Source organism: Rana temporaria, chromosome 3, assembly GCF_905171775.1.
Source record: "Rana temporaria chromosome 3, aRanTem1.1, whole genome shotgun sequence".
NCBI lineage: Eukaryota > Metazoa > Chordata > Amphibia > Anura > Ranidae > Rana > Rana temporaria.
In genome coordinates this window covers 473,175,222-473,191,496 of record NC_053491.1, presented here as the reverse complement: position 1 = coordinate 473,191,496, position 16,275 = coordinate 473,175,222, and the positions used below count along the sequence as shown (strand labels likewise).

Sequence of the window (16,275 nt, the reverse complement as noted above, 5' to 3'; positions counted from 1 at the left end):
AAATCTCTAGGTGATTCTCTCCCTGGTCTTTTTGATACTGAGATGTCCCCCATTACATGACCATGGGCCAGGTCTAGCACCACCCTACGGAAGGATTTGGGAACCAGTAGCGGTTCTACCTTGTCCTCTTCACGTTTTACCACCTGATACATTAAATTTTTCTTTAAGGACCATGTAGGGGAAAGACACCCCCCAGTTAGGATCCACTGGTTCCCCATCCACCATATTAACATTTTCTATGGCTCTCATGAGGGTGACATCTCGCAGTTGCTCGGTACAGAAATCATCTTTCCTGACCTCTAAGTCGTGTACCACATTCAGTCTTCTCTCATTGTCAGGGTCAGAGATGTTCTCCTGTTCATTACCCTCAGGCTGGGAGCTAGCTTACAGGTCCTCTGGCTCCCCCGTCATCACAGGGAAAGGAAGAGGATCTCTGGCTTCCCTAACAGCGTCCCCTTCCCTAGAGCTCTATCTACCAGCTCTCCTTTGCTCTCCCATAAACTCCAAAATGGGGAAAAAACTCTCCCCACTAAAACTTCATGAAACAGTGAAGGTACCACTCCCACTAAATGTGTTACACTGCCCCATGGGGTATCAACCTCAACCACTATGTCTGGTAGTCCCGAGTGTTCCCATGGATGAAAATGACCTTGATAGTACTAGGGGGTAATGTTGTGAGGTTTACACAATCATTTATGACTAGAGTCACCACAATACCAGAGTCTAGCAGGGCTGTAAATGGCTTTCCATGCACTGAAATAACACACATTTGTTTTTCAATGCGACTCTGATATGATGCAGTACATGCGACCTGTGCAAACAGAGATATGCGTCTTTTCATATAATCGCATTGCATAGGTTAATAATTTATAGGACAGTTTGCAGCAAGATGCCCTAATGCATGACAACGGAAACACTGTATTGGCTTTACCCCCAGTCCTCTTAATGGTCCCAAAGACCTTCCAGGCTTCTTTGGCTAGTCTCCAAGTCTAGGACCCACAGTCTCATTAGCTGTAACAACAGTCTTATCTAACTTTGCCATGCTCTTGAACCCCAGAACAGTCTTACCAGAACAGCTGGGCGATCTTACACCCCTAGACACACCGAAGTTGGGCGTAGATGGGTTCACCAAATCTTCAGTAGCAAGGTACTGTACCTCTGTATGTGTGTGTGTGTGTGTGTGTGCGCCTGCGTACATGTGTGTCTGTGTCATATATACACATGTTAGGGGGCTGAGCGCATACATATGTAATGCCCTGTACACACGATCGGATTTCTGATGGAATCAAATCCGATGGATTTTTTCGTCGGCTATCCGATGAAGCTAACTTTCATCAGTTTTGCATACACAATATCAGACTAAATTCTGACCGTGCCAAAACGCAGTGACGAAAAACACTATGACGAGCCGAAAAAATGAAGTTCAATGCTTCCGAGCATGCGTCGACTTGATTCTGAGCATGCATGGATTTTTTTATTTGCGAGTGTACAGGTGTGAGGGGGATGCGAGTGTATAGGTGTGAGGGGGGCTGCGAGTGTACAGTTGTGAGGAGGGCTGCCTGTGTACAGGTGTGAGGGGGGGGCTGCAAGTGTACAGCTGTGAGAGGGCTGTAAGGGCTATTTTACACCAGACGCAGTTCCGTGTGCTTTTTTTCTGCACAAAATGCATGTATTCCAATGGCTTTTTCATGTATTCCAATGGCTCTAGTTCACACCAACATCAGTTTCTGGTCAGTTTCTTCACCGGAAACTGACCGGAAACTGACTGCATGGTGTGAACTAGAGCCAATTAGAGCCATTGCAATACATGGAAAACACTGTGCATGCATTTTTAGTGCAGACAAAACTGTTCAGAACTGCGTCTGGTGTGAACTGGCCCTTAGTGTTACTGCGAGCGTACAAATGTCAAAAGATCCAGGCACCAAGAATCCAAGCATTGTTACATTCTGGCAACAAATGAGACTAAAATATCATGACAATGACAAAAAGGGCATTACAACTATATAGGTCAGACGAAAATGAGGTACAAATGAGGGGGAAAGAGGGGCAGAGGGACCAATTTAAGGACAGTCCCTTGAAATCAGGGACAGTTGGGAGCTATGACACACTACTTGTAAGGGTAAGGGGACTTGTAATGCCGCATACACACGATCGGTCAAACCGATGAGAACGGTCTGATCGACCGTTTTCATCGGACCAAACCTATCGTGTGTAGGCCCCATCAGTTATTTATCCATAGGTTAAAAAAAAATCAATCTTGTTTTTAATTTAACCGATGGATACCTAACCGATAGAAAAAAAAATGATCGTTAGTAGGCACGTCCATCGGTTTAAAAATCCATGCATGCTCAGAATCAAGTCGACGCATGCTTGGAAGCATTGAACTTCTTTTTTTTCAGCACGTCATTGTGTTTTACGTCACCGCGTTCTGACACGATCGTTTTTTTAACTGATGGTGTGTAGGCATGACTGACCATCAGCCAGCTTCATCAGTTGACCGTTCGTGTGTACAGGGCATAAGGGGACCCATTCCCGGGTCAATCAAACACAGACTGGGACACCAATGCAAACAATGGGTATAGCTTTAGCCATGTAGGAAGTCCTAGGCCTCAACTTCACCTTCTCTCTCTGCAAAATGGTTTCTGAAACAAGTTAGAAAGAGCCACGAACCACAGACACACAGAATTGACCATCAACTCCAACAGTAACACAGAAAGATATAGAATTTATTTTTCTTTTGGTGAGTAGGGGAAAACTAAAACCCTGTTCGATTTTTACTTTTCTCTGTCTCCTTGTTGCAGATTTTCCTTCACTTCCTGTTTGGTGAAACAGCTATAATTATGACAGGAAGCACACAGAAAGAAATAAAAGGAAAACAAGGTGTTCTAATATTTCCCCCCACTCAATCCAAAACAAGAAAAATGTATTATTTGATCGTAGCCTTGTAAAGTCATTTAAATGTTTTTAATTATTTTTGAGATCCAAGTATAAAAAGTTGTTACTAAATTTTCCTGCAACTTGTTTCAATTCTTTATTCCTCAGGCTGTATATAATTGGGTTTAGCAATGGGGTGACTACAGTGTACAGTAATGACAAGAATTTAGTGATATCCCATGACTGTACTCTACTAGGTATCAAATACACACAAACAATGGTACCATAAAAAATGGAGACAACAGTCAGGTGGGAGCTGCACGTTGAGAAAACTTTCTGCCTTCCAGTAATAGACGGGATTTCAAAAATAGTGACTACAATATAAACATACGATACAATAATGATAAAAAATGGGATTACAGCAAACACTGCACTCAGTGACGTTGCTTCTAGTTGAACGATGGTGGTGTCAGAGCAGGAGAGTTGGAGGATCGGGTCAAGATCACAGAAAAAGTGATCAATGATATTGGGACCACAAAACTGTAATGTGGATATGGTTAAAGTGGGAATCAACACCGCTAAGAAACTTAAACTCCAACTTGTGATAATTGTTATCCAACAAAATCTGTGACTCATTAACAAAGTATAATGTAATGGTTTACAGATGGCCACATATCTGTCATAAGACATCACTGTCAGGAGAAGACACTCCAAACTTTCTGTTGCAGCAAAGAAATAAAACTGGGTGATACATTCAGAAACTGATACATTAGTAGAACTTTCTAAAACAGTATGGAGCATGGTAGGAACAACATCAGTTGTTAATAAGATATCTGATACAGATAATTGGGAGAGGAAGAAGTACATGGGGGAATGGAGGGTTTTACTGTAGGACACCAATGTGATGATCAGGAGGTTTCCACATATCGTCACACAATAAAATATAAGAAAGAGAAAGAAGACCAACAATTTTATGTTTTTAGGGATATGAAACCCCAAAAACTGGATCACAGTAATCGCAGTCACATTTTTTTCATCCATAACCTGAGAACAGAATATAACATTTATTTGGAACAAGCAGAAAAAAAAAAACATTTTCAACCAAATTTGTATGGTGGGGGAGTCAGTGATGAGAAAGAAGAAAAGGAAAAAAAACATGGAATTAAAAAGGCATGTGTGTAGAGCGGAAGGCATGAAAGAGAAAAAGAAGGAAGTGAGGGAGAGAGGAGAGGAAAGAAGGTATGACGGGCACATGCTAATAAAAAAAAAAACAGAACCAACAAGTCCTATGCATAGTGCAATTACACAGAGCAGTCAACCAGATCAAATTGTATTAGGGAAACTAACTGGTCAATTGATCTCCATGGATCTCCATGGATCTCCACCTGTGGAAAAAGGAGAGCTCTCCATCTAGAGCACAATGGCTTGCTAGAATCGCAGAGATCCAACAAATGGAGAACCTTACGATGGCAATGAAAGATCAGGATGGGAGATACCGGATGATATGGGCACCCTATCTGAAATATAGGGAGGGGGAGGCGAGGGGTGGGGGTTAGGGGGGGTAGGGGGAGATGGGGAGGAGAGTGCAATCTATTTTTTATTTTATTTATTTATTTTTTGCTCGGGAGGGGGGGTTAATACTAAGAAGAAAGGTAAAGGTTAAAGAGGAAAAGAGAAGTCACATTGAAATAATGAAGCATTAAGGAAATAGGAAAATAGGAAAATGTAATAATATTTTTTTTTTCTGGCTGATATAATTAGATGGTATGAAATGCGATAACTTGTGAAAAAATAAAGAATTTATATATAAAAAAAAAATATTAGGGACAAAACTGGTCGATTGATCTCCATACCAATATACACATTTCAGAGTAAAATTAAGAAAGAAAAGAGTTATGCCCTGTACACACGATTGGTTCATCCGATGAAAACGGTCTGATGGAATTTTTCATCAGATATCCGATGAAGCTGCCTTTCATCAGTCTTGCCTATACACCATCGGTTAAAAAAATTATCGTGTCAGAACGCGGTGATGTAAAACACAACAACGGGCTGAGAAAAATTAAGTTCAATGCTTCCGAGCATGCATCGACTTGATTCTAAGCGTGCGTTGATTTTTAACTGATGGATTTCCCCACAGATGATCTTTTTTTTCTATCGTTTTTTTAACCATCAGATAATTTTAAAACAGGTTCTAAGTTTTTTCACCGATGGGAAAAAAAAACGATGGGGCCCACACACGATCGGTTCGTCTGATGAAAACGATCCATCAGACCGTTTTCATCAGACGAACCGATCGTGTGTACGTGGCATTAGGCCGGATTCACACCTATGCAGGTTGCAGTTTGCTTTCTCCAATACATGCTTTTTATCCATTATAGTCTATGGAGCCAAAAACCAGAAAAAAAGTCCCTGGCCCTTTCCATAAAATGCACAGATGTGAACTACGTCCATAGGAAACCATGTAACATGGACTGTAGTGTGTTTCTGCAAAGCTGAAATCACGTTAAAGAATGCATAGGTGTGAACCAGGCCTTACTTGTTAGCTAGCAATAATTGCATAATGCTAAGGATCCTCAAGTAGTAAAAAATAGCAAATGTTCAAGTTTGCAAAATAAAATAAAATAATACAAATAAAATATAAAATTATTATTATCTTTGTTAAACTTGACTGTTAAACTTGACTTGAGTTTTAGTCTTCTCAATCTACACAGCACACATATTTTCCAACTACAGATTAATTCCAATAACAGATTAATTCCAATAACAACAATACCTACAGATATAGATCAAATGGAATTCAGTAGATCCATTTTTCCTCTTAGATGTTTTGTCTGATTATATAAAGTACAGTGACTTTTTTTATATATGCAGAATACATTGTATGCACCCACTGGGAGTAATATTGGCTTAGAAATATTTCCATGGGATCAATTGTTATGTTAAATCAAGAAATTATTTTTAGATTTGTTTTTCTTTTCAGCAAACTTTTTATTAACTATGGAAGAGTTTTCTGATTGTGGGTGCCCCAACTATGATTTTTAGCACCAAATCACCAATTTAGTTGAATAGACAGAAGTAGTATTGGGAATTTTGAGGGTGCAAAATAATAATATAAAATATATTATTTAAAAATATGTAGCACTACCCCCGAAGGAGCTGCTGGTTTGTTTTGGGCGGCATATTACCTCAATTTCTTCACGGTCAAGGGTATCAGATGAGAGTTGAGAAGAAGTTCAATGTCCACACTTTAGACTTCCTTTTCTTTGCTTTATTTGCCGAACTTGGTAAAAGAATAAAAGTAGTAGTTGAAGAGGTGGAAGGGTAATAGAGAATAGGTTCAGGTGTATAACTTTGTTCGGAAACACTCCTGCTTCCAGCAACGTAGCTTTCATTGCCACTCTATCCAGAGTGGGTATTGTGCACCTGGATAGGCCTCCCTCACTAGTCTAGCAGTCAGGATGTCACACGAAATCCAAAGTTGGAGGTATATTCAGTCCAAAATCCTCTCAGCACAGGATTAAGCACCCAAATTATTCAAATCTCTCCTGAATAACTTCTTGTGAACTTAGAACTGACAGACGACCATCATTCAGCCTTTCAGTAATGGTGCATCCTTCGATGAAGTTCAAGGCCTCTCCTGAGATACCAACCTATTGCTCGGTGCTCTCCAAGACAGGTTCTTCATCGAGTGGCTTCCTCCCTCAGGACGGACAGCAAGCGTAGACCCAGTCTGACTACCGGGCCTACTTAGTAGATCACAACCCCGGACCAACGTGGTCCCGGAGCCAGGAACACTTGAACACGACCAGATGGTCACCGGTCATCTCTATGACCGTCGGAGGCCTGGGCAGGATGTTATGACGTCACGCCCAGGTACCCGGAAGTATTCAAAGCCACATTTACGGCTGAAAGCATGAAATCGGTGAATTTTGTTTTCCCGATCTCATCTTTACAGCCTGGAGGAGATATGTGGGGTTGACCCTGCATCTTTCCATAAAGAGGACCTGTCACACACCTATTACAAGGGATGTTTACATTCCTTGTAATAGGAATAAAAGTGATAAAGAAAAATGAAAAAAACGTGCAAAAATTTCAAAAAGTAAGTAAAAAATATATATATATTGTACAGGATGCCAGGGTTGGGTCCTGGACGGGTGCTACAGAACCACTATTTGGGCTATGGTCCCTGTAAATAGCTGTGAGTGTTCAGGGGGGTCACCCAAAATGGGTGAGGGATTCCAGGCGTAAGTTAATCCAGAGAGGACTGGCTCGCAGTCCTCTCTGTCTTGGTAGAGTCATTTGGGGCCTAGAATTTTTGAGGCTCTAAAGTGCTATTCGGGTATGAAAGAGCCTCCACTCCTAAACACTGGGAGCCAGCACACAAGGAGTTAACACTTCCAGAGAGAACCACCCATAAAACAGGAAGTGGTGCTAGAGGTGTGTGAAGGAGTATGGGGATTGCACCTGTGAAGATGAGCTGGGAGTCTGCTAGCTGCTGTTAAAAATACAGTGAGGACTTTTGAAATTCGGGGGCGAAGACCCACCTGCAACCAAACTGTATATGTTTTTTGCTTTGACTTATTTTGTGCTGAAGAAAAGCAGATCTTTATTTGATGCTGAAGCTAAAGCGGACTTTTGTGTTATAGTTTTTCCTGTGTGTTGAGCAAAGCCTTATTTTGGTTTGTCTGTGAATAAAAGCCTATTTGTTTCCCCAAACAGTTTATGCACTTAATCCCGCCGAGCTATAGCCCCAAACGTTACAAAAAAAAAAAAAAAAAAAAATATATATATATATATATATATATATATATATATATATATATATATATATATATATATAACGCCCCTGTCTCCAGTAGCTTGTGCTCAAAAGCGAACGCGCACGTAAGTCCCGCCCACATATGTAAACACCGTTCAAACCACACATGTGAGGTATCACTGCGTGCATTAGAGCGAGAGCAATAATTCTAGCACTAGAACTCCTCTGTAACTCTAAACTGGTAACCTGTAAAAAAAATAAAGCTTAGCCTATGGAGATTTTGAAGTACCAAAGTTTGGCTCCATTCCATGAGTGTGCTCAATTTTAAAGCGTGACATGTTAGGTATCTATTTACTCGGTGTAACATTGTCTTTCACATTATAGAAACAAACGTTACTGTTTTGTTATTTTTTTTAATTCAAGAAATCGTTTTTTTTCTCCAAAAACAGGCGTTTTAAAATTATTGCGTAAATACCATGCAAGATAAAAAGTTGTAATGACCGCCACTTTATTCCCTAGGGTGTCTGCTAAATATATATATATATATATATATATATATATATATATATATATATATATATATATATAATAGGAATAAAAGTGATAAAGAAAAATGAAAAAAACTTGCAAAAATTTAAAAAAGTAAGTAAAAAATATATATATAGGGGGGCGTGGTCTAGCGCGCGAAGGAGATGGCAGATTAACTTGAGAGCTCCGTCGGCACCGCGGCCCTAACCCGTCTCTCTGAACGGAGATCACCCGAGGATGAGCAAACAAGGTCGCCACTCTCACCACACCCGTTCCAGACGACCATCGGCTGCTAATACAGGGCGGAACATCTCGGATCTGTTCCGAAATCAAGCCGCGGTATTGAAGCTCACAGCGGGGGGCAAGATGGCGCTGGTCCACGCTGACGAGGAATACAGCGAGGACTCCCAATCGGCTACAGAGGACAATGGCAGGAAAAGCACTAGGGCCGATCACCCTCTCACGTATTCGGACATGTCTGGCTTCACTGCAGATATCAAGGCCTCCTTCTCGGCCGCAATCACGGACTTGAAAACAAGCCTCATTGTCTTGCAGGAAAAGATGGCTACCGCAGAAACGGAGGGGAGGCACAGGGACAGAGCGATCCAGAGGCTTGACAGGGTCGTTACCACACAATCGCTCCACTTTATCGAGGTAAGCAGACACCTGGAAGACCTCGATAATAGGGGAAGGAGGAACAATATTAGAGTACGCGGCATACCGGAATCGGTTGACACGGACCAAATAGTGCCCGTTCTCCAGAGGGTTTTCAATAGCCTCCTTAAACGGCCCGAGGACTCAGCAATCGACTTTGTAAGAGCGCACAGGGCGCTCAGAGCCAGAGGCCCAGACACACAGCCACCCCGGGATATAATCTGCTGTATGCAAAACTTTGGCCTAAAGGAGGAGATAATGCAGAAGGCCCGCAGGAATGAACACATTGTGTTCAACGGGGAAAACATTAAGCTGTTCCAAGACCTCTCCCAGATAACTCAAGAACCGCAGGGCCCTGCGACCTTTATTAGACAAGCTAAGGGAGAGAGATCTACGTTACACCTGGCGCTTCCCCTTCGCCCTGCTGGTCACTCATGGAGGCAGACAGCATACGCTCCGCACCCCTATCGACCTCCCCGAATTTTGCGATGCACTGCAGTTGGGCCGGGTGGAATTACCAGATTGGTACCAAGAATACGCTATACCACCCAGAGAGAGGAGCCTGACGAGATCCCCCCTGACAACGCCAGAGAAGCAACTCTCCAAGAGGCAGAAGCCAGCCCGCCAGGAAGGTCACCCACTGGGATCCCCAGGCATCCGCGCCCACCCCTCCAGGAACCTGATGGAAGCGTGAACCTCTTATTCCAGCTTTATCCCATTTGTATGCAGCAAGCCGTTATTTTTGGGTCGTTAGCGCCTTGTTTGTGCACTGCACAGTTGGCATTTCGCCCTTTCCCCATGTTTGTTTCTCAGGACCCCTAGCCCGCATTGATGGAGGCGGCCGCCTGGTCACGTGGCTACAAAGCGCGCCATGACTATATTGTCGCTGCCAAGCTGCACGGGACAGACACGCCAGTTACCGGAGCTTCATCGCTTACCCGTTGGTAACTATTTCTACACCTTTCACTTTGTGTTATGCCCTCCCTTTCATTCCTCCCATCTACAACATTCGCTCCACAGGGGGCTGATTGAGCTGATATATGGTCCCCCCTGACTGAGTGTGCTCCTGCATGTAGATCATCCCCTACATTGCCGTGGTTACATGCACTAACTATACCAGTTTTTCAGCTCACTTGCTGTGGGCACATTGGGAGGAGGGGGGGGGGCGGTTTTCCACATATACAGGGCTGGATGATGGATGCACACATGTGCACCCCCGCTTCGATTGTGTTTGTTTTTGGGCACGGACTGTGGGCTAGGACAACAGCTTAAGGGGAACATGCAGTCGTATACCTGAAATGTATGCCATTAACCCAACCTTTTTGCTTGCCCATATTTAGATGTTTTATTATGTACTTCTTGCTGTTAAGCTGTTATAGATTTCACGTGTTTCGCGCGAGGGGTGGCGATTAGAGTCTAGACGCTCATTGGCACGGAGCTCGATCGCCCCCTTGGCGACCTTCTTTCTGAATGACTAAGTAGACACAAACTTTTTGACTATTTGCCATACTAGTCCTACCGTTGCAGAGTAGACTCTTTAGCTTACAATTTGCCTTTTGAAAGGGCCGTTGCCCGACCACTCTCGAACCTAGTCTTACACCTTCTGTGTTGATTGTGTACACGAGACACAGATACGTGTGCTGTCTGTTTGGCGCGCACTCCGCGTTCTCCCATAGGGCACGGGGGTGGGCCTTAGGGCTCAACTCGGTGCGCTAATTTGAGTTCTCCGGGACGTTATAAACGTTTGGGAGAAGTGATCCTCAAACTCTCTTTATCTTTCTTTTCCTATACTCTACTGCCTATATCCCCACCCCCTTTACCTATCGCCTCACCTCGGATACACTGATTCATACCTACCCACCTTTTTGATACCCTCTCCCTTCCCCTCCTGAAAAGTAGTTGGTGGATTAAGCACTCAGCGTATTGGCAGATTATTTAGGACCTTCTCATAGTGCTGGGGTTCCCTTCTTTCTGTGATCAGCTATGGCTTACTCGGGTCTCGGGCGCAGCCCTTCTGTGATTTCTCACAATGTACGAGGTTTGAACATCCCTGAGAGACGCTCTGCATTGCTGAGGGAGCTCCGAAAGAGCAGGCCCGACTTCGTTTTCCTGCAGGAGACACATTTTAGGACAGGTCAGATCCCAAAACTCACTAACTCATATTTTATAGAGGCCCATCACGCCACCAATGATGTTTCCAAGACTAAGGGGACAACCATTTTAGTCAGCAGGACCGCGTCCTTCGAGCTAACAGACAAGCTGGTCGATCCAGGGGGCAGGTTCATATTTCTTAAGGGAAAATGTGGGGAGATCCCAATTACATTAGCCAACGCATATTTCCCTAACACGTCACACCTGACCTTCTGCCAGAGACTGGTCAGAGAACTGAGGGGATTCAGCTCCGGACGTTTGATCCTCGGTGGGGATTTCAACGTCCCCTTGAACCCCCTATCAGACACCTCAGCTGGAAAGACTTGTATCACCTATAGAATCCTGAAAAGGATCAAAACACTCCTACACTCCCTCAACTTGGTTGACACTTGGCGTTTTCTGCACCCAGATGACAAAGACTTCACCTTCTACTCCAACCCGCATAATCGATACTCCAGGATCGATTACTTGTTTATTTCACAACAGGACCTACATGCAATAACAGGTGCACACATAGGGACTCAGAGCCTCTCAGACCACGCACCAATTTCTCTCACTTGGAATCCTGGGGCGCCCCAGTCTAGATCCCCAATGTGGAGACTGAATGCCTCTTTACTGACTGATCCGGCCTTACTTCCTGAGCTCAACTCGGCCCTTCTCGACTATTTCAAACACAATGCCACCCCGGACGCAGACCCCTTAATGGTATGGGAAGCCCATAAATGTACAATTAGGGGGGAATTAATCAGGATGGGCTCTAAAAAAAAAGGAGAGGGAGGGAGAGATCTCAAGGCTACTGCATCAGATTCGTCTGTTGGAGGCTCAGCATAAGCAATCCTTATCTACCCAATCGGCGACTTCACTGTTGGAGTCAAGGAGAGCCCTGAGACAGATTATAGACTCAAGGACAAAGAGGTTCCTGTTTTTCCAAAGAAAGCTTTATTATGAACAAGGAGATAAGCCCGGTAGCCTACTGGCCAGGGCCTTAAAGGGTCCGACCTCCCATTGCAACATAGCGGGCATACAGAACAAAACTGGTAGGATAGACAGGGAAACAAACAAGATTGCGCAACATTTCCAAGAATTCTACACCAACCTATATAATCTACCGACACACCAAATGCCCCATGGGTCCAAAGAGTCTAGATCGCGGGCCATTAAAGATTATCTAACAGAGTCAGCTTTACCTTCACTCTCCCCAGAAGATGCCTCCTTACTGAAAAAAGACATTGACGCCTCTGAGTTACGGTCCGCAATTAAAGATCTGAAAACGGGCAAGAGCCCTGGACCTGACGGGTTTAGTGCCATATATTATAAGACATTCACAGACGTCCTAGTCGCCCCTCTCAAAGACGCCCTGAACTCATTATCCACTCATAGGGAGGTGCCACCTGATTTCTTATCGGCCTATATCACAGTACTGCCCAAACCGGGCAAAGACCCATAACACTGCGCAAGCTATAGGCCGATATCCCTGCTAAACCTAGACGTCAAGCTGATGGCGAAGATTGTCGCCAACAGATTGAGACCCCTACTACACAAACTGATAGGCCCGTGTCAGGCTGGATTCATGCCAGGCAGGGAGGCCAGAGACAATGTGACCAAATCCCTGAACCTCATTCACGCGGCCCGGGAACGAAAGATCAAGGGCTTTCTCCTGTCGACTGCCGCGGAGAAGGCCTTCGATCGAGTAGACTGGGACTTCATGTTGGAGGCCTGTCGACATGTGGGCCTAGGCTCGCACATGATGGCTTGGATTTCAGCGCTGTACAGGAATCCCTCAGCTAAACTTAAAGTTAATGGCTCACTCTCAAATACTGTAAGCATCAACAACGGGACTAGGCAGGGGTGCCCCTTGTCACCTTTACTTTTTATAATCTCACTGGAACCTTTCATCAGACGGGTTCTGGCAAATACTGCCATTAGGGGTTCAGATCCACATGTAACCTTACCGTCCCTCCTGAGGGAATTCTCGCTGTATGGTAAACTAGCGAATCTCAAAATTAATTATTCCAAATCTGAAGCATTGAACAGGCAGCCTTGAAGCTGGCACAAAACAACAATCCCTTCACATGGCAGACCTCTGCCATAAAATACCTTGGTGTCTGGCTAACCCCCAGGCTTCAGTCAATCTTTGAGAGGAATTTTCCTCCTCTCTTTAAAAGCATTGAACAAGACCTGAAGACTTGGCACCCTGGCCATTTTTCATGGTTTGGCAGGGCTGCCATTTGTAAGATGACGGTTCTTCCCAGGGTGCTGTACCTGATCAGGGCTTTGCCGGTCAAGATACCTGCCAGCTTCTTCAAAAACCTCCACTCCATCCAGATGAAATTTATTTGGGCACATAAACCCCCCCGTATAAAATCGAACCTACTGACTAAACCCAAGGCGCAGGGTGGACTGGGTATCCCGGACTTTAAGGCCTATTATCATGCTTCCCATATTGGTAGAATTATAGATTGGCATTGCCACTCCACCAGAAAAGATTGGGTGGAGATTGAGTCCCTCCTCATTTCTATCCCCTTGCAGTATTCACCTTGGATGTCTAGGACCTCCTACCCACAGTCGTTGCATATACATCCACTGGTAAGCACTACACTTAACATCTTCCACCAGTTGACTAAGCACACCAAATTCTCATCCCCCTTGAGCCCTCTCACCCCATTGCTGAACAACCCGGGGTTCCCACCAGGAATGGAGAGCAGATTCCTGAGATCTGACAGCACTAGGGCCCCCCTTCTCGCACGACACTGCTTTAACAAACGTTCGATGAAAGATCTGACACAATTCAGGACAGACAATGCTATCCCTCTCCTACCCTGGTGGTCATATCTTCAAATCCGCAGCTTTGTTACTAAACACGCACACGAAATGCACCTGACCAGAGACCTTACTGAACTAGAAAGGGTATGCGACAGGGGGGAACAGGTCCCCAGATCAACCTCTGTGGCATATTCATGGCTACAAGACGTGACAAACCCCGGCCCGAGCAGGTACAGGGAGAAATGGTCGGAGAGCCTGGGTACCCAGATTACAGAAGCCCAATGGACCAGAGCATGCATCTTGTCCCACAAGTGCTCACTCAGCACTAGAATACAAGAGACAGCATACAAACTCTTAACGCAATGGTACGCCACGCCGGAAAGAGTTAACAGATGGTTCCCCCAGTCCTCAGACAGGTGCTGGAGATGCCATAGGGAGAAGGGAACCCTATTGCACATCTGGTGGCAATGCGATATGATAAAACCTTATTGGCTTGAGGTCAGAGAAATGGTGAGGCGGATCACGGAGACCAAGCTTTCTCTAGATGCAGCGTGCTGTCTGCTGCACGTCTCACATCTCTCCCTAGGGTCCTATAAAAAGTCCCTCTCGAGACACTTGCTAAATGCGGCCAAATCGCTGGTCCCTTTACACTGGAAGTCTACAAAGGTCCCCACGGTGTCAGATTGGTTGCGCAAAGTGATTGACACCTGTGAGATGGAGGATACCTCAGCCCAGTCCACTGAAAACGTGGAAAGATATCACGAGATGTGGTCTCCTTGGTTCGCCTTCAGATACTCTAAAGAGTGTGAAACCCTTTTAAAGAACTGAAAGTGGGATTGGTATATTGGACTGCCCACTCCTGTATACAGAAAGCCACTTGACCTGCACCAATCTCATGCCTAGATACCCTAGATGTCTTTTCTCTTAGTCCATTGATTCACCCAACACTGTGACCCCTGTGATTTCGTGAATTGTAACCACTACATGAGTTTTCTCTTAAGTATAAATGTAAGATTCACGGCCAGCTGCCCTTCCTAACTACAACCATTGATGTGCTCACATAGCCACTATCCATTGTATAATAATAATTTAACAAGCAGAATCCCACCACTCCTCCTACCCTCCTCACCCCCCCCCTCTCCCCAATGCCTATCTTTCTTTCTGGCTCTTATCTCTCTACCCTTCCTTTACTCCAACGCCTTATGGAAGATTCTTACGACCAAATGAGGGGAAAATCCTACACCCCACCGGAACCCGGGACACGATCCTGGACCGGCGTTAACTAGATATTCATGCTTCCCTCAAGTTGTATTATGATTTACCTGTTTCTATATAACCAACGTATAAGGTTTTATCTGTTCTGTTATGAATATGACTTCCATTTGTATTTGTATTTGTACATGCAATACTCTTTTTCTCAATAAACTTTGATGTGAAAAAAAAATATATATATATTGTACAGGATGCCAGGGTTGGGTCCTGGACGGGTGCCACAGCACCACTATTTGGGCTATGGTCCCTGTAAATAGCTGTGAGTGTTCAGGGGGGTCACCCAAAATGGGTGAGGGATTCCAGGCGTAAGTTAATCCAGAGAGGACTGGCTCGCAGGTGCAATACTTCGGCGCCCGCTGGGTGGAGTTTACGTCGTTTTCCGCGTAGGGTATGCTAATTTGCTTTTTCCGTCGATCCTTGAAGGTACGCGTGGCCGTCGCATTCTCTTACATCGCTAGTCGGCTTTTCCCAGCGTATAGTTAAAGCTGCTATTTCGTGGTATATAGATAGACTTGCCATGTTAAAGTATGGCCGTTGTTCCCGCGTCAAATTTAGAATTTTTTTTTTGCGTAAGTCGTCCGTGAATAGGAAAGGACGTAACTCACGTCTATGTTCAAAAAATGACGTCGTGCGACGTCATTTCGCGCAAAGCATGGCAGGAAATTTCGAAACGGAGCATGCGCATTTCAATCGCCGCAGGGAAGCGCTTCATTTAAATGAATCACGCCCTCTACCCGCCCAATTTGAAATACGCGCCGAGAAATACACAACGCCACCGTAACTTACGGCGCAAAATCTCCCTGGATTCGAAATTCCACCAGGTAAGATACGGCGGCGTAGCGTATCTCTGATACGCTGCGCCAGGGCAATTCTTTGTGAATCTGGCCCATAATGTTTGGGGGTTCTGAGTAATTTTCTAGCAAAAAAAGTGATTTTTACATGAAGGAGAGAAGTGCCAGAATAGGCACGGTATGGAAGTGGTTAACCAGTGCTAAAATTATTGCTCTCATTCTAACGCACACAGCGATACCTCACATGTGTGGTTTGAATGGCGTTTACATATGTGGGAGCAACTTACATGCATGTTCTCTTCTGAGCGCTAGCTACTGGGGACAGGGGCGTTAAATTTTTTACTATTTTTTTTATTTTACTTATTTTTTTTTATTGTTACACTTTTTTTACATTTTTATTTTGTGATCACTTTTATTTCTATTACAAGAAATGTAAACCTCCCTTGTAATAAGAATATATTGTGACAGGGCCTCTTTATG

General features: G+C 44.4%; 1 protein-coding gene across 1 annotated transcript; it reads right to left on the bottom strand.

Moving 5' to 3' along the window:
- Window positions 1–2,964: 2,964 nt before the first annotated feature.
- Window positions 2,965–3,987, bottom strand: LOC120930671 (olfactory receptor 1468-like). Its single transcript, XM_040341846.1, has one exon. The coding sequence runs from the start codon at window positions 3,967–3,969 to the stop codon at window positions 2,965–2,967; it is 1,005 nt and encodes a 334-aa protein (XP_040197780.1). The 5' UTR covers window positions 3,970–3,987.
- Between the last annotated feature and the right edge of the window lie 12,288 nt (window positions 3,988–16,275).